The sequence below is a fragment of the Dromiciops gliroides genome, chromosome 2, assembly GCF_019393635.1.
Source record: "Dromiciops gliroides isolate mDroGli1 chromosome 2, mDroGli1.pri, whole genome shotgun sequence".
Taxonomy (NCBI): domain Eukaryota; kingdom Metazoa; phylum Chordata; class Mammalia; order Microbiotheria; family Microbiotheriidae; genus Dromiciops; species Dromiciops gliroides.
This window is the reverse complement of record NC_057862.1, coordinates 7,759,824-7,778,423: the sequence shown is the minus strand read 5'-3', so window position 1 is coordinate 7,778,423 and position 18,600 is coordinate 7,759,824. Positions and strand designations below refer to the sequence as shown.

The 18,600-nt window shown below is 51.9% G+C and overlaps 1 protein-coding gene across 6 annotated transcripts in view; it reads left to right on the top strand.

Annotated features, from left to right (window-relative positions):
- PTPRE (protein tyrosine phosphatase receptor type E) overlaps nt 1–18,600 on the top strand; it is a 172,539-nt gene that overhangs the window by 113,644 nt on the left and 40,295 nt on the right. For 3 of the 6 annotated variants that reach the window (XM_043984521.1, XM_043984519.1, XM_043984520.1), the window contains 4 exons: nt 6,513–6,634; nt 16,557–16,656; nt 16,943–17,016; nt 17,780–17,993. In XM_043984521.1, the coding sequence (XP_043840456.1) occupies nt 6,620–6,634; nt 16,557–16,656; nt 16,943–17,016; nt 17,780–17,993 (403 nt within the window). In that variant the 5' untranslated portion in view covers nt 6,513–6,619. Of the gene's footprint in view, nt 1–6,512; nt 6,635–16,556; nt 16,657–16,731; nt 16,854–16,942; nt 17,017–17,779; nt 17,994–18,600 lie in introns of those variants that run through there. The other 3 variants (XM_043984523.1, XM_043984522.1, XM_043984524.1) reach the window with 2 other exon arrangements.

The following is an 18,600-nucleotide window of genomic DNA, read 5'->3' as shown; positions in this document are numbered from 1 at the left end:
GTTAAAGACCCCACTGGGCCTTCCTCACGTGCTGCCACCTTTCCCAGAGAAGGCTGAAGTCTGTCCCAGGAAACAAGAGAAAGGAGAAATCGCACGACTTTGTCACGTCTGTCTCTGAAGGGATGAACCGAGTGCTAATGATTGATGTGGAAGTCATGGGGATAGAGCCCGGCAGAGCCACGCCTGCCAAGCTGGGCCTCTGGTCAGCAGAGAGGCCAGATCCCACATTAAGCACAAGGCCGGCGTCCATCTTGGCCACAAACGGCCTCCTGATATGCGTCCTGCTTCGTGTTCAGTCAGAGACGGCCCTTGGCTCCCGTGTCTTAGTCCCAAAGTTTACCAGCATCAGCCATTGGGATTCGATGGTTTTTAAACCTTGAGTGTTTTATAAAGGAAGCCTTCGTCGGTCAGAGACAGCCATGACCCTCCACAAAAGGGGAATGGGAAACGTAGTAATGGGGAGGGGTAAATATACATATACATATATAACAGGGAGGGGGAGCTTTGCCAGGGATATGGATTCACTCAGAGCAGTTCCTATCTCTCTTCCTGACTCACTCCCTCATCTTTGGCTTCCTTCCCAGAAGGGAGATGTAGAGGAGAGAGCTCTCTCCTCCGATCCAGGAGTGTTCCCGCTAAGCTCCCTCAAAAACAGTAGCTTGTGAGCCTGTTCAGTTTCCTCTCGGGGGGCCTGTTGTCAGGATTTGGACGGACCCAAGCGGGGCTTTTTGTTAATCCCCCCCCCCCCCCGGTAATACTGGTGGGCATGTTGACCTCAACTTGTGTTGTGTAGGAAAAACAATAATGAAGATCATGTCTGCCTGACAGGTGGAAAGGGCAGAGAGGTAGCTTTGGAGTTGGTGTAATTGAAAGCCGTCCAAACTTAAAGGCGGCAATTGTTGGGGTGTGCCAGGGTCTTCCTCACTGGCACCCAAGCAGAGACCAGACGGATGACTGAGGGGAACGTGGGAGTGTAGTTTGGGAGCTGGAAGCGAACTTAGAGATCTAAGTTCCCCATGATACGGATGAAGAAACTGAGGCTGGGAATACCTGCGCCACCTGTCCCACAGGGTGGTTCTGAGGCTCAGCTGAGAGATGATTGTGAAGCTCTTACCTGCTCTCCCCAGGTAACCTGCAGCTAATTGCTCCCACATTCCAGGCCATTGTTTCTTTCTCTGAGGTCTGTCCCAGCTCAAAAATCCAATTCATCAACTTAGTTCCCTCATGGTTTCTCTATTCCAGCCAGACTGGCCTTCTTCCTTCCTGCTCAATATGTAATCAGGAACCCTCCTAGAGTCTAGAGCCAGGAGCAGGGTGAGCCACCCTCCCCCCTTCCCCATCCGCCTGGGCTGATAGAACCCTGGGGGCCGTCAAGCAAGGGCTGGATGCCCACCTGTGGGGGGGGGCTACCCAGGAGGCCTTCCTTTGGTTTTGGTTTTAGGGGACCGGCTCTGATGCCTGGGATTCTCCCAGAAACACGTGGCTCTTTCAGCCCAGCCCAGCCCTGCTGGGTTTCCTTCTGGTCTTCCCCATGTCTTCTCATTTCTGAGGTGGTTGCTTTGATTCCTACATCACATAGGCCACTGTTAGCTTCCTGTAGAGCAGATTCTTGCTGGGTCTGAACTCTGCGGTGCCAGCCTGGGAGCTGGATTCAGGGTATCTCCTTGAAGCTGAGATAGGAGGGGCTGAGACTCCCCTTCCTGGTGAATCCTCAGGGTTCGAGAAAAGGGGCTCCTCCTTGTCGGGGCGCGTTACACCGAGAGGGAGGCAGCTTAAAGAAAAGGAAAGGGACCCTGGGACAATCTGGACCAGAAAACGGCTGGTGCCCTCCTGGGCTTTCCCTCCGGAATTTCCAGCCTCCGAGCGTCTGTCTCCGGTTCTAAGGCTCTTCTCAGTGACATCCAAGCCCTCCCTCCCAGCTTGAGCCGACACTGGTACTGCCATTCCTAGAGCATCCTCCTAACCGCGCCTTTCTAACCCCTTCTCTCTGAGTCACACATGACTTAGTGCATGCCTTGGGAGCGGGGCCAAGATGCCGGTCGGCCGGAGGTTTGGCCGGCAGGTGGCGCTGCAGGGTCGCCAACAGCCAACAGCCAACAGGCGGACGCAGAGCCTGGGATAAAGATGAGTTCAAACATTTATTAAGCACCCACTGCATACTAGGTAGGCATCAGTGACAAAAAGGTGACAGCTGAGACACGCGAAGTTCTTTGCAAGCTTTAAGGCACTTAAGGACGGGGAGATGAGTGAGTCTGATAGGAAATCTCTGGCAGGGTGGGGATTGGAGCTGACCGGAGGCTCAGGACTAGCCTCCACGCTAGCACCTTGAGGGAAGGGCGATGATCTCTGAGCCCCTCCGGACTCTCTGGTCCTTGGTTGGCTGCTCTCCAAAGTGAAGAGGCTTCTTCTGGGTCCTTCCCGGCTCTCAGACCGTGGTGCGTTTTGGAGGGATGAACAACCAGAGCATCAGCGAAGGCTGTGAAGTGTAGGAAAGGTCTGAGCAAACACAGCTGACGGCCCGAAGGCGGAACGGGCTAGCCAGAGTCGGGCTGCGAAGGGATCTGTGCTTTGTCGAGAAATGCTACGGAGCCGTGATAGTTGGGAGTGAGGCACCTAGATCCGAACGTGCCTCCTGAAGGCGGCTGTGCCGAGGATGGGCTGGAGAGCCTGCGGACCAGAAGCCAGGAAGAGCAATTGGAGACAGTCACGGGAGCCCACGATGGGCACTAGGTGGAATCATCGTTCACAGACTCATCTTTGTGAGTGCAAATCTGGCCTCAGACACTCACTAGCTGTGTGGCCCTGGGCAAGTCATTTCACCCTGTCTGCCTCAGTTGCCTCGTCTGTAAAATGAGCCTGAGAAGGGAATGGTAAACCCCTCCAGGATCTCTGCCGAGAAAACTCCAAAATGAGGTCACAGAAAGTTGGACACAGTCGAAACAGGACTGAACAGCAGCACTATAGTCAGGAAGGAGGACACCTGGGCTTGCTACAAGGGTAGGTCATATAAGTAGAGCGAAGTTGAACACCACGGGCCTAACGGAAGTTGAATCCACAGGGATTGGCAGCTGGTTGGGGATGGGAATGAGAGAGGGAAGAAGCACAGATGATGATTTGAGGCTACAAAGTGGGGTGACAAGAAGGATGGTGGAGCCTTAGACAAGAACAGGGATGTTTGGGGGTGGCAGGTTTTGGGAAAATGATAAGTCCTGTTTTGGACTTCATGGGTGTGAAATGCTTAAAGGTAGAGGCAATGCCAGGGCATAATGCAGGAGCAGAGCCCAGGGCAGAGATTTGGGGTGGAGGCTTAGACCAGAAGGTGAGCAGTGGGAGCTTTCAGAATCATCGAGGCTGCAGAGTGAGAGGAGAACTGAGGACAGAGCCTGGATGGAGCTTGCGGGGGGATCAGAGATGACCCACAAATGGAGGCTGGAAAGGACCGGAGAAATGCCAGGAGTGAGCCAGAACATGGAGGCCAAAGAAAGAGAAGATGGGCATGGAGAAAAGGCCCCTGGACTGAGCAGTTCAGAGACTGTAGGAAACCTGAGAGAATTCTGGCAGTAAAGGTGGGCTTAGGAGCTGGACTGTTACATAATGGTCAAGTGAAGATAGACATCTTTCTCTTAGTTGAAGAAGTGGGGGACTATGGGTGTGGAACAGGATAAGCGCTAGAAAATTCAGCTGATATGTTAGTTTTCCTGAACTGTTTCTATTTTTCTTCCTTTTTTTCTTCTTTGGGTTTTTTTTTTTTCAGCATCAGCCCATAAGAGGTAACAAAGGCCAAGACCAAAATTTCTATCAAGTCTACATCTCTCTCTCTCTCTACTCCTCCTAATCTCTCTCTTCCTCCCTCCCTCCCCCTCTCTTTCTCTTCCCCCAATTGCTCTCTCCCTTTTTCTCTCTCAATTTCTTTCTCCCTCCCTCTCTCTCTCTTTCTCTCCCTCCCCCTCCTCCCCTTTTCAGACAAACTCCTAGAGAAACCTCACAGCCTCCACTTCTCTCCATCCTCTGCCCTTTGGCCTCTGGATTCAGATCCCATGACTCGATGGAGCTGCCCTCTCCAAAGTTACCAGTGATCTGTCCGTTGCCAATCTGGTGACAGTTCTCAGTCCTCCACCTCATTGACCTGTGCAGCCTTTGACACTTGTGGCCACACTCTCCTTTTCAATACACTCTCCTCTCTGGGTTACTGATCCTGGTGTCTCTTGGTCCTCTTCTTACCTTTCTGACGTCTCCTTCTCTGTCTTCTGTATTGGATCTTTGTCTGTGGTGAATTGCCCTGAGCTTTGTCCTGGCTCCTCTCCCCTCCTCTCTCTCCGGCTCTTCTGGTCTTATTTTCATCTCTGTGCAGAAGACTCCCAGATCTGTGCTTCCTGCCCTTATCTCTCTCCTAAGCTCCAGTCTTATATCACCAATTGTCTATTAGGCATCTCAAATTCGTTATCTCGCAGCTATGTCAAACACTTGTCCCTCACAGAACATGTTATCCTTTCCCCATTTTGGCCACATTTTCTATTCCTGTTCCTGATCCTCCCAATCCTCCTGGCTCCTGGTTATCCTTGACCCCTCACTCTCACTCACTCCATATGTCCAGTCTGTCTCCAAACCTTGTCATTTCTATCTCCACCACACAGGTCACATTTGTGGTCTTCTCCACTCGCACAACCACCACCTTTGTTCAGACCCAGTGAGAGAGAATTTCATCTGAAAAAAGATCTAGGAGTCTTAGCAGACCACAAGCTCTCTAGCTGTCTGTCAACCAAGGAAAACAACCACTAGTAGAATCTCTAACTGTGCAAAGAGAAGCCTGGAGTCTGTGACTGAGGGAGGAGGTGACAGATGTTTGTCCCTTGCCCTGGTCAGGCCCAGTCTGGAGGGCTGGATTTCGTTATGGGCAACACATTTGAGGAAGGCTGCCAAGATGGAGGCTTGGCCCGTGTCAAGAGGACGGGTGGAAGGACTCAGCCAGGTGGTCAGCCTCCAGGAAGGAAGACTGGATGTGCTGCTGCTCCCCAGGCTGGGAGAGAGGGAGTGAGCTGGCTTGTTCCGTCCCATAGGGGAGCTTCCAGGGGCCAGATTTGGACTTACTGGGACAAGAAACTTCCAAACACACAGATTCCCCCTCATTGGAGACCTGTGAACAAAGAGTGAGTGATTGCTTGTTAGGTGCATTTTAGAGGGGATCCCTTCTCTGGTATATACTGGACGAGGTATCCCCAAAGCCCCTTTCTACTCTGAAATTCTGTGAAAGATCTATGGAACTATTTTAGTAACCAAAAGTTTGAACCTAGAGGCCCCAGTGCTTCTGAAAAGACCTCCCCAGTCATTCAGTAAAACATTCTTCTCCCTATCCACCCACCCATCTATTCTGCCATCCGTCCACCCTTCTAGCCACCCTGTGGCTAGAATTTAAGATTCTAAATGTGGATTCTAATCTGTTCCCCCAGTTTTGGGGGAAACTGACTAAAATCACTGATAAAACGAGTTTAGATTTTAAGGGTTTATTGGAAAATAGAAAGAAAAAGATTGAGAACAGAATTCCAACAGCCTGGCATTCCTATCTTTCCTCAAATTTCCTGTGAAGTCCTCTGCCACCACCACCACCATCAAGTCAGGAACCCAAAAGAGAGAGAGAGCTCTCCGTGCAGGCCCTCTTTCCTCCTTCCTGTCTCCTCCCAGAAAATAGGAGGCTCCTCAAGTTGATTGGCTGGTAGCCTTGGTAGACAGCAGCCATGAGCAAATGTCATTTCCTGATGCCAAGGAAAAGCCACAATGTCTCTGAGGCATTTTCCTCATGGTGGAGCTTTCCCACAGCAAGTCTCCAGTAGGTGGCATCATTCCAATCATTACAACCCACCTACACATCCAGCCACCCACCTACCCATCCATCCATCCATCCATCCATTTTCCCATTCATTCTGTATGTGCAAGCATCTGTCCATTCTTCTCTCTGTCCATCCATCTAATCACCCACCCATGCCTGTATCTCTCTCATTAGTAATGGGATGAATTGTTCTTTCCTTGATCAACAAAAGGTACTCAGTGATTTGTCTAAATCCATATTTATGCCATACCACAAGAACAAGCTTTTTAAAGTCAATATATTTTTGACTTAAATTGAAATTATTTTAATAATATAATTGTAAAAAAAAAAAACCACCAATGTAATTGTACAGCTCAGTTCAGGTGCTTGGTTTTTAAAAAAATAAACACACCTCTCTTCTACTCTGATTGGCCTTGAATGTCCGGGAAAAGGGAAGGCCTCCTTCCATCCCTGGACCACTGAGAGCTTCAGTAGTGTTCCGTGGCTTGTGGGCCAGTCAGGGTTCTATAGCAGAAGCAGCTCGGTGGGCTTCCATGGTGGCCTGCTGTGGCCTTGAGGCCACTCCCTGGGTGGTCATTTCTTCTTCTGCAGGGTTGGGCCCCCTCCCAGGGCTGTCTTTGGTGAGGACCGCTTGCCATGACTGGAGCATATGCTGATTTTGCATTCCCTGCATCTTCTTGCCTTGCAGACCCACAATGGAGCCCGGGGGCCAGCCCCTGCTGCTTGGTGTTAGTTTCGCCCTCACTACCATAGCCACCAAGGCTTCCATAGGCAACGAGACCACAGTGTCATATAATGAGACTACAGCAGGTGAGTCCTCTCCTTCTGCAGGGATGCCCCCAAGGGCAACGCTGTGTCCCCTTTCTGAGACTCTTCCCGGGGCATCCTGCTATTGGGCACAGCCAGAGGAAAAGGTGGGTTATGTTCACCGTAGAAGATGCCCGGCGCTCCGGCACCTCCCAGAGCAGTCGGCAGTGGGCATTAACTAAGAGCAGAGAGGTCATCCATTCCCAGACCTGCTGCTTTTCAGAGTTTGTGTCTGTGAAAAGTCACCTTAAAGCAAACAGGGCTCCTCCACTGCTCTGGAGGAGAGCCCAGAGAGAGCCTGGGAAACGAAGGCTTCCTCCCCTCTGCCCCCAGCATTGCTGTTTGTCCTGCTCCTTATGGGGGAGGGGGCTCTGTGGCATGGGGTCCCTGCGATCTGTCCTCCACACAGCTGCCCAAAAAATCCTGATAAGGTCCAGGCTTGGCCACAGGACGCTCCTCCTGCTTAGAGACCCTCATTGCTCCCACTGCTTCTAGGGTAAAGCAGAAACTCTGGGACTTAAGGCCTTGGGCAGTCTGTTTCTAACCTACCTGCCACAGACCTGGGCTCGAATCCTGCCTTGGGCACTAGCTATAGGGACCTGGGCAAGTGTCTACCCTTTCGCTCAGACTCGGTTTTTCTCATCCGTATCTGAGATGGAGGGGATAATAACACCATCTCCCAGGGTTGTTGTAACCATCAAATGAGATAATTAATCAAGTGCTTTGCAAGCCTTAGAGCACAGGAGACACGTTAGCGGTCGTCACAACCATCGCAGTAAGTCAGTCGACATTTCCTAAGCGCCTGCTGCATCTCAGGCACTGTGCTAAGTGTTGGGGTTACAAAAAGAGGCCAAGGCTGTCCCTGCCCTCAAGAGCTTACAGTCTAACGGGCAGAAAGCAGACGAGCAAATCTATCCAGAGCGAGCATAGGAAAAGCGAGCAGAGGGAAGGAGAAGGGATTAAGAGGGGTTGGGGAAAGTTTCCTAGAGGACCCGGCACTTTAGCTGATACTTAAAGGAATCCAGGGAAGTCAGTAGTCAGAGCCTGGGCCCTGACAGAGAGAATGTGGGGAGCCCAGAGATGGAGGATCTTGTTCATGGAAGAACAGGAGGCCGGGGTCGTTGGATCCAGGATTGATGGTGGGGAGTCAGGGGAGGGAGGGAATAAGCATTTATGGAGCACCAACAGTATACCAGGGGCTGTGCTTACACGTGTTGTCTCATTTCATCCTCACAACAACACTGAGAGGAAAGGCAGTTATCACCATTTTACAGATGGGGAAACTGAGGCAAACGAAAGTCCAGTGACTTGCCCAGGCTCCCTCAGCTAGTAAGTGTCTGTGGCTGGATTTAAACCCAGGTCTGACGACAGGGCTCCGACTGTTGACTGCCCTGGCTGAATGTGTGTCTAGTGTGTCTAGCGGTCCACTATGATACAAAACCACCCAGGACTTGGGTGAGTGGGAGTCTGCCCTCGCATGGTGGATGTTAGCCCAGCCAGGCCTCCTGTGGGGGGCTGGCAGTCAAGACCTGGTGACTTTGGATGAGTCATTCACACCCCCTCAGCCTCACTTTGCTTCCTTGGTGATATGGGGCTAAGGACTCCTCACCCTCCCAGAATCATCGTGGGGCCCACAGAAGACAGTTCACATAAAGTGTAGACATGATCCCCCAGCCCCCAGGGAGGCCTCAGCAGCCCAGAGCCCGGGGAGAGGGAAGGAATGCAGCTGTTTTCTCTCTTCTGCTTTTCCTGAACACCCCCCCTACCCCCATGTTTCAGTGGAGCCTTTTATCTCTGAAGGGAATTGGATTCAGAAATGCTGAGGTGGGGGTGGGGGTGGGGACCATGTGACTTCCAGTCCAAGCCCCCAAATGAATGTAAAAGTCACCCTTTCTTATGGTTTCTTTCAATGACATTTAAGGTCTTCCCAGGCTCACAACAGCTGGTCTGCCAGATGTTTCTGTGGTTCAAGCTGTGAAGACTGAGGTTTTCTGCCTCGGGCAGCCAATGAACAAAAGGCACAAAATCTCACCTAGCAACCGTGTAAGAAGAAGACCAAAAGGCAGGAAGGGAGGGAACAAGCTTTGATTAAGTGCCTACTATGTGCCAGGATTACCTCATTTGATCCTCACAGCCACCCTGGGAGGTTTTACAGAACAGGAAATTGAGACAGGCTTGCCCAGGGTCACCCAGCTAGGAGGTGTCTGAAGTCATTCAACCCAAGGTCTCCCTCCCTCCAAGGCTTGTCCTCTCTCTGTGGCTGCCCCAAAGAGTGAAAGCAAAGTGACTGAGCTGAGCTGTTTGTCTTTCATCAATAGCCTTTAGCCTTCTCTAATTGCTGCTAATAGAGGCGCCGTATTGGAGTCAAAGGCAAGTCAGGTCACCTCTGGTGCAGCCCATGTTGTCTCACCTGTAATCAGAGAGGGTTGGAGGAAGCGCTTCCCGCTCTTCTGCTGATATGATAATTACCTCATTAACTAATGATCAGAGCAGTAGGGCTTAAAACAGGGAGGAAGAAAAGAGCAGAGTGAGATTCCTCTTCCTCCATAATCTTAGTGAGTGTTAGAATGAGCATTGGGCCTTAGAACTCATTCAGCCCATTTTAGGGATGAACAAACACAGACCCAGAATGGTGGAGTGACTTTTGCCATAGGTGGTTGGTAGAGTCAGGGCAGGGGAATGCTGGTCAATGTTTAACAACCAGCCCTCTCTTTTTTATTCATTTATTTTTTCCTTTCTTTAAAAAAAAAGTATGCACAACACACTTTCAAGTTTAATCTGCATTAACATTTTCTCCATCACTTTCTTGAGTCCAGACAGTGAACAAAACAATAAATCAAGCCCTAATCTGTGGCATTTGCCAACTTCTGAGACGTAAATGCTCACAGTGAAACATTTAACAATGGGCTTTCCCGAGCTGGTCCCTTGACAGGTTCCCGAATGTCCAGCATGTGTTCTTTCCAGTCCTCGGTGCAGGAACTGATGAAATAGGGGAAGTTTCTTCAAATGCATCTGCTTTTTTCCTCCTCCTCCTCCGATAAGATGTTCGTGCCTGGATTTCAGCCAAATGCTTGACAGGGTCTCATGATATCCTTGTGAAAGAGCCAGGGTAAGGGAGGGGGAGGTCCCCCACAGACCTAGGGCTGGGCACCTCTCTTGGCGCCCCTGTGGGTCTTCTGTCCCAGGGCCTCCGCTTCTGTGCCTCAGTTTCCTCACTTGTAAAAGAGTGTTATTAACACCTGTAGCAGCACCTCCTTCAGGATGGTTTTTAAGTTCAAATGAGATCATTTATGGAACATTTTTTGTGACGTAACACACCGCAGACACTTGGCCACAGCAGAATGGGCAGGCAGACCCTCCTTAACCCTCCTGCAGCAGTCGGGCTGGTGAAGCCCGGACCCCCTTCTCAGCCCATTTTCTTTGTTTTAAATCACAAAGATAATACTACGTTTCGATTCGAGGTTAGTGAAAATCATCCGCCCCAGCAGTCTGGACCTCAGCTTATGAACAAATTTGAATGGCTCTTTCTAATTAATACCAGGATGACTTCAGAACTGGAAGCTCGGCTGCGTGTGGTAGTGAGGTCTTCAAAGGGTGTTTGCAGACCAGATAAAGTTGGGAGAGATGACTTCCAAGGCAGTGAACAACCCTAAGATGATCCTCCTCCAGAGCACTCACCTCTCACTTCTCTGCATCCAGAATAGATTCCCAAAAGGTCAGGGATGGGAGGGGCCTGAGAGCTCAGCCAGCCCAACTGTCCCGCTTGGTTCTGGAGGGAGGGGGGCAGCTGCAGCCAGTCTGGCTTCCCTCGTATGGGAGAGGAGACTCCCAGCCACCAGGGCCCTCCCCAGGATCAAGGGGGCCCTTCTCACTGGAGACCTTCCAGTTACACTGCTGGCCCCAAGGGACCGGGGGTGGGGGGGTGGGGGGTTGGGGATGTGTGTGAGCTCTTCAGGACCTTCCAGTGCTGAAATTCTGCTTGTTACTTTACACAAGAGGAGGAAACTGAGGCTCAGAGAGCGCAGCTACTGAATTGTTGCATCAAGATTCCAGCCCACAGAAGATGGTTGTTGCCTGGGGGTGGTTCTATCCCTCCCCTCCGTGAGGGCCCAGCTCAAGCTCTCCCTGACCCCTCCAGCGCCTCCCTCCCTCTTTACTCTGGGGCATTAGAAAAGCCAGAGGTTTGCATGGGGAGGCCCTCCCCACCTCCTGCCACATCGCTCTTGCCCATCAGCTGGTTCAGTCTGACAGGCCTCGGAGAGTCATTCATTCTCCTGAAAATCATCCTCATGACAGTCAATGAAGCCAAACACTGTGGAAGGAAAATGAAGAACATCGGGAGCTCTCTCCCTTCCTTGGAGGGCCGGGGGACTGTGGGTGCGGCGTGCCCCGTGTGCTGTCCTTCACAGCTGCCCTTTGGGGCCGTTTGTCCTCAAGGTGGGAACCTCCAGGGGTCAGCTGTAGCTCACAAAGATCTCTGTCCCTCAGACAAGCCTCCCTGATGCGTCTCTAGCTACCAGCGGCCCACTCCCCTGGAAAGGGAAGGAACTTGCTGACTCAGCTACAAATGCAGAAGTGGGAAATTTCAAAATGGAAACCTGCCCCACCCACGCCCACCTCCCCAGAGGCCACTCAGCCAAGATTTTCTCCTTTCTGAAGGCAGCAGCTCTTAACTACCTCTTCTCGGGAAACAACCGAGAGGGCTGGAGGGAAAGGCTTGCTTCAGAACAGGCCAAGAGAGTCAGCATACAGCAGGACTGGACCACAAGCCTGAGTCCACAGCCCAGCTCTGTTATTTTGTAGGCCACCAGGTGGCACCACAACATAGAGAGCTGGGTTCAAATCCAACCTGAGACTCAAGTCGTGTAACCCTGGGCAAGTCATTTCATCACCGTCTGCCTCAGTTTCCTTAATTGTAAAATGAAGACAACAATAGCACCTCCCAGGGTAGTTGTAGACTACCAGGAGTTGTTCCCTCCCCTGGGCCTGTGACCTGGGCCAAGTCTCATCTCTATGCCTCAGTTTCCTCATCTGTGAAGTAAGGAGTTAGAGCAAGTCAGAGCCCTGATGCTTTTTGTGCGACCTGGATCCTTCTGACAGTCTGGAGAAGCCGATGGGCCACTTCTCAAAATAATATGTTTTTTTTTTTAATTGAAGGAAATGCTAAGTTTCCGTTTGATCTCACAGAAAACAAAAATGGATTCCAAATTCATAGACCCCGACATCTATTAGTGAAGACTTTCTGCACTAGATGGCCGGTGAGGCCCCTTCTTGCTCTTAATCTGGGAGCCTAAAATCCTGTGAGCTAATGCCTCTGACTCAGTTCCAGTGAAACAGACCATTCTGCGATCCCTCTTCCTTTAATGCTGCCATGTCTGGGCAACACCTAGAGAAAGGGTTTGTTTACCAGCGTGACCCGATCGCTGGGGAAGTGGGGGCCATCCCCAGGACTCAGCTCTCCGATGATTCAGCCTCCTCCCAGTGGGAGTGCCGGGATGGGCAGGAGGAGACACTGAGAGCTGAGAGCTCCGTTTTCCACCCAGGGCTTTGCTGGGCTTGGGTAACGTGGACAGTCTGGACCTGGTTCCTTCCCGGAGAAACCCGGCTTCTGACGCTAGGCCGGGAGCTCCCTTGGTTTTGCTCTTCAGCTCATTACACTCGTGAGAGACTGGGCGTGTTCTTCAGGTCTCCCTGCAAAAGGGCATTAGGCAGGTGCCCATGGTACAATATAAAATAGGTATTGATTTCCTGCGCACAAAAGAAATGCTGAAGATGCAAAGGACCAATAGAACATACTAACAAGACACAATCAGTTGGTACAGATTTTTATAAATATCATCTCATTTGACCTTCACATTGACCTAGACAGGGAGATGCCATTACTATCCGTATTTTACAGATGAGGAAATTAAGGCAAACAGAGCTTAGATGATTTGCCCAAGGTCACACAGATAGTAAATGTCTGAGGCAAGATTTGAACTCCGGTCTTCCTGACTCCAATCTACCAGAAGACGGAATCATAATGAATAGAACATGAAGAATTTTGAAGGACTATCAAGGAGGCATTCCACATTTCACTTCTGCTTGGCACTGTACTCCATGAGAGATGTCTTCTGGGCCAAGCATCGTGTTCATTCTGTCAGGGGTCCCAAGAAGTTCTGGAAAGGTTGTCAAGGGCTCTTCCTCCTGCAGCTGCTGATAGGATCCAGCCAAAAGAAACAAGATCTCTTAGCCTCTTGAGCTTACTGGGTGACCTCCAAGTCAGGGCACATCCATCTTGGGATTGATGCTCACTCAACTATGATGAGAAAAGAACAACATGGAAGAGATAAAGCCCAGGTTCATCTGTCCCAGACAAGATGTAGTGGCTGGGGTTGAGGATAGAGTGACTACCCTCACTCCACCCATCACAGCAAGCCCAAAGGAGTGATGCCTGTCAAGGGCTAGCAGAACAAAGAGAGCACCTTTTGTAGTGGCCCACTGAATCACCAGCCTCTCCTGCCCAATGGACAATAAGGGGGTGCTTTGTTCTCTCAAAGCTGGTGTGTGGTGTGTATGTGGGAAGCAGAGGGAGCAGGCAGCGATCAACAGGTGAGGGTCCGAAGCCCGAAGGGAGGTCCAGAAGAAGGGGGAGTCAGGACATTGGGTCTGGCAGCTTTGAAAAGAGCGGTAAAGGTTGAGTAATGGGGGTTGGAAGCCAGGCTGTCGATAGGAGGTCAGGAGCCAGGTTGTGGAGGGTGGAGAGGAGAGGGAGAGGAGAGGAACGGGAGGCCCCAGAAAAGGGGAGGAGAGATGAAGGATGACATCTGCTTGAGGAGAGAGGGCAATCTGGTGAGGGTTCTTTAAGGAAGGGGACACGCAGACATTTTAGGCAGCAGGGAAGGAACCAGTATGTAGGGAGGGATTCAGGACTGGGTGGGGAGGGGTGAGGATGGGGATCATCTGATGGACAAGGCAGGAAGGGTTGAGCCGGGTGGGGGGAGGTAGTGGGACCCCATGGCAGAGAGAATCGAGGTGAGGAGAGGGGAGAAGTGAGGCTCTTAGCCAATGGCCTCGAATTTCTCAGGAGGCTCAGATCTCAAATGAGAGGTGGGGGATGGGTGTCCCGTGGGCAGCCCGATGAGAACAGAAAAGTTTGGCCAATGTGGGGTGGGTACAAAGCAGCTGGGGTATCTCGTCAGCGTGTGGCACTTCCAGCATAGGAGTTGCAGATCTCAACCCCTCCACAACCCAATAGAGAATTCCCAGGGAAGCACCCAACGAACCCAGCGCTGAGCCCAATGTTCTATAATTATTCAATATCAGGGACTGGACTTGCCCAAGATCTCTGCTACTTGAAGCCCAGCCTTCTATGCCTCCCTGCCTCTAGGGGGTGCTGATAGCAGTCTTAGATATTTATTTAAAGGGCCTACTGTCACTGGTCGGAGCGCTTGGATACAGAGATACAGGATCTTCACCTCCCATTGTCCTGGACTCCTCACTCTCCCTCACCCAGCAGACTGAACCAGTGACAGATCTTCCTGTTTCTACATCCAGTCTCTTCTATCCACTCACATTGCCACCCACTGTGGTTCAGAGGCAGAATGTGCACCTAGGTCTTCCCAGCTCCAAGGCGGGCTTGCTGTTAACTATTCCACACTGATGCTCTGTATATAGGGATACAAGGAAAAACAGCACTTGAAAAGACATTGGATTGAGGCTTCATACAGGTCAGGCCAACAAGCATTTATTAAGTGCCTACTGAATGGAGATACTTAATATGCCTGAATGTGCCCAAGAAAGTAGGAGACCATATGCACGAACAAGGTGTGGATGGCTTCATTGGAGATAGTCATCTGGGGAAGAAGGCACTTGAATTAAGGGATGCTGGAAAGGAGGGTGTCTTGTAGAGAAGGTGCAGTTTTAGCTGGGACTTGATGGCAGATGAGGCCGAAATGAGAGAGCGTCCCAAGCATGGGGGATGCCTGGACTGGGGAGATGGGGCACCAAAAAGGAGGCCAGGGTCACTGGATGGCAGGCCATGGGAAGGAAGGGCTTTTGGGGAAGAAGGGTAGAGGCAGAGCTGGTGCCAACGGGTAGAGGCCCCAAGGAGGCAAATTATGTCTTGAGCTAGAGAAAAGCTTCTGAACCATCTGGAAGTTGCTCCAAACTGGAACAGGGGATTCCTTGTGTAATTATGAGTGCCCGGAGCCTGAAGATGCTTGAGCACCGGGGTGGGGAGATCCCTGGTAAAGGGAGGATTCAGACTTTGGGCACGGGTTAGATTGGATGGTCGCTGATAGCCTCTCCAACTTGGAGCCCCCATGACTGTGGCTGCAGAGTCTGGAACACGGGCTTGTAAACAGCCCAGCTGGCCAAGGCCATGTCTGCTGAGGGGGTGGGAGGGAGTAGGATGCGGTGAAAGTCGGTCACATGGGAAGAGGGTTAGGTTTGTTCTTGCGGCCCGGGACAGAGGGACTCTCCCAATGTGGCCAATGCTCCCATTCCCTTCACTGCTGACTCTCCTCCCTCCCCAAATCATCTAGCATCCACTTTGTATGTATTGTGTTTGTGTTGTCTCCCTTAGGTAAAGAATATAAGCTCTCTGAGAGCAGGAGCTGTTTTGTTTTTGACTCCGTAGGCCCAGCACCAAGCCCAAGGCCCGGCCAGGAGCAGAAAATGAACGAATGTCTGTTAATTGGTAGTTGAGTTTGAAGGTCACTCAACACCCCCCACAACCTCTTCTGAGCAAATCACTATCTAACCACGTCTCCTTACCCCACACTTAGGAAGCAGATGCAGTTTTAAACTCAAGTGAGAGAGAATGTATTCTTTAGGCAATGGCTGGACTAGAGCAGTTCTTGTGTTCTGGGCCCTCGTGGGGATCACTCCAGTGAGGCCTGGGAACCCCTCCTCAGCTTATGTTTTCACATGCATCAAATCAAAGACAGAATTACAAAGGAAACGCAGTTATCAGAATATTTTTAAAAATCAAGTTCACAGGCCCCAGGTTAAGAGCGCCTAAACTAGATAATCTGTCTCTGGTAACCTGGTTCATGGGAAAAGGGATAACTTGGTGACAGAACCTGGATCTGAGAACCCTGTTCTGAGAGACTGGTGGTTCAGTGGTTAGAGTCTTGGAGTCAGGAAGACCTGATTTCAAGTCCAGCCTCAGACACCGACTAGTTGCATGACTCAGTTTCCTCAACTGTAAAATGAAAATAGTCATAGGGTCTCCCTCCCAGAGTTGTGGAGAGGACAGAATGAGATAGTGTGGGCCAAGTGCTTTGTAAACTTTAAAAGGTGCTGAATCAATGTGAGCTCTTACTCTTCTTGGATGGAATCTGGAAGGCCAGGGTTCCAGTTCTCTCTTTGACCACCGAGAGGTGTCCTGGGAAATTCTATATTCTCAGTCACAGAGGCTGGTAACTCATGGAGGGATTTTCCACACTAGGCATCATCTGTAAGGGCAGGACCATGGGTCTGCCCTTAAATGTCACCCCTGCTAAACTCCCTCAACTGTCTCCTGAGGGGGAGATTGGATTAGAATCCATTCCTAACCTGGGGTCTATGGATGTGGGTTGTTTAAAAAAACATTTTGTTAATTATTTCAGTAATATTTCATTTCAATATAATTGGTTTCCTCTGTAGTCCTGTAGAAAGTATACATTTATAAACATACTTCAGAGAAGGCTTCCAGAATCTTCACCAGACTGAGGGTCCCCTGGATTTGATGATGGCTAAGTCCCTTTGGAGGGATACAGATGATGACCCTGTGGTCTTAGTGGCCCAGTATGCAAGCCTCTTGTGGTTCCCCTCCACAGCAGCTCCTTCAGCTCCCCAGTGGGTGAGAGCTCCAAGGTCTTCCTCCTCCTCTCTGGGCTAGATCCAGGCTTGGCCAAAGCACCCTGTACCAGGGACGTGGTCTCTCCTTTTCTCTTCCCAGACTCCACAGACAGCAAGCCCACGCAGTCCCTGCTCATCGGCATCCTGGTACTGGTCTTACTGTTCATCCTCTTCATCTTCCTGGGCAGCTACTTCTTCAGGTAGGCGTCTTCTCTGACGTATGGCTTCCAGCCCGTTCGGACTTGTTTTGATATGATCTAATGAGGAAATGAGCGCGCACACTCACGGGGCTCTCCTCGGGGTGCGGAGGATGCTCCCTGGCTGCCTGTGCTGACAGCGCTCTCTGCCCTTCCTCGGCCGCAGCCATGAATAGGAAGAGTTTTAGCAGGCTCACCTGGTGGGTATACGAGGCTGGAGAGGGGACCGCTGCGCCCCCTCTTCTCCTGCTGAAGGCGGTTTGGTAACGCGCCCATGTCTTCTCCCAAGGTTCAGGAGGCAGAGGAAGGCAGTGGTCAGCTCCAACGACAAGAAGATCCCCAATGGAATCTTGGAAGAGCAAGGTAACCCTGGGAGGGCCCGGGATGGCTGCGGAGAGAAGCCCCCCCAGCCAGGACCCTGAGCCGGCACCCAAGGGTGGGCCGGGGGTGGGGGTGGGGATAAGGGGGAGTGCTTTCTGCCGGGGAGTTTCCCCTTCCTCTCCCTCGCTGCTTGGCTCACGCTCGCGGCTTCTAATCCAGGCTGGAGTTCATTTTCCTTCCCGATTTGTCCCAAAGAGTCTGAAGCTTCGGTGTCCTGCCTGGAAATGGCCGCGGGGCCCCAGATCCTGGCTCCCCGGGGTGTGCGGAGGGCTCTCCCTGCCTCAGGCTGAGATTCTGGGGGCGGCTCTCCGTGCCGGCGGTTCTCCGAGCCGGCAGGTCCGTTCGTGCCTCGTAGCACGCTCTCCGAGCCGGGCAGCAGCGGCGGAAGCGGGGCTGTGGAGTCGCGGGTTCAAAGCCCAGCGCTGCTCCCGGATGCCTGTGGGCGCCGCCCCTCATCTCTACCGTGAGGGCCCCCCGAGATTCCTCCCTCTTCGAGAGCTCTGGATGATCCTGCTTTCTCCTCAGCCGGGGGGAGGGAGGCGTCCCCCAGTGCCTCATATTAGCCTCACATTAGACGTAGTCACTCACTCAGCGGCAAACGCTACTGAAGCCGCAGAGTTGGCTCCGGCTTCCCTTTCTGTTTTCAACTCACACGTTGAAAATGTGAAGAACGGTGCAGGAGACAGTCTGAAGAGTAGCGGTTTGTGTCGGTGCCTGCAACTTCCTGTAACACATCTCACTTCAGAAACAAAGCCCACACCTCAGACCTAGACCTCAGAGACCCCCACCAGTGAGCCGAGTGCTGAGTCACAGCCTGGAAGGCCGGGACGAGAAGGGGCCAAACAGCCGGGCAGGCCCAGCACCCTGGGACCACCGGCTCCGGGAGCTGGAATCACTGAGTCGGGCCCCTCACCTAGGGGTGGGGAGACTGAGGCTCGACTGCATTCTTGCTTCCAGAGGTACTCGGCTCTCTCTGTGGGGCGTGACTCTGACTAAGTGGGATGTTTCACTGAATTGAAACCGGCTCCACCGTCGGGCCTGAGGGTTTCTCTGAATCAGCCTCCCCCAAAAACATTTGCGGCAGGGGACCCCAGTGCCAGGGGTGGGGGAAAACACGCTGAAACCGCTGCCTGTGCCTGGCTCCCTTGGTGCCCCGCCCCTCAGTGGAGGGGAGGGAGGGGAGAAAAGATTTCCCGAGTGCTTCACGTAGGCAGGTAGGTGACTTAGAGGATAAAGGTCTAGCCTTAGAGTCAGGAAAACTTGAGCTCAAATCCAGCCTCGGATGCTTACTAGATGTGTGACCCTGGGAAAGTCACTTAGCTTGTGTTTGCCTCGGTTTCCTCATTTGTAAAATGGGGATAATGACAGCCCCTCCCTCCCGCCCAGGGTGGTGCCGAGGATCGCATGAGATAAGACATGTGCCAGGCTCTGACAACCTTAAAGCCCGTATGGAAGGGTGAGCTGGCTAGCTGACCAAGGGGTCATCGGGAGCATTGGGGATCGGGAATGTTGGACTTTGGGCTGGCTGAGGAACTGGAATTCTTCAGCCTTCAAGCAGACAAAAGC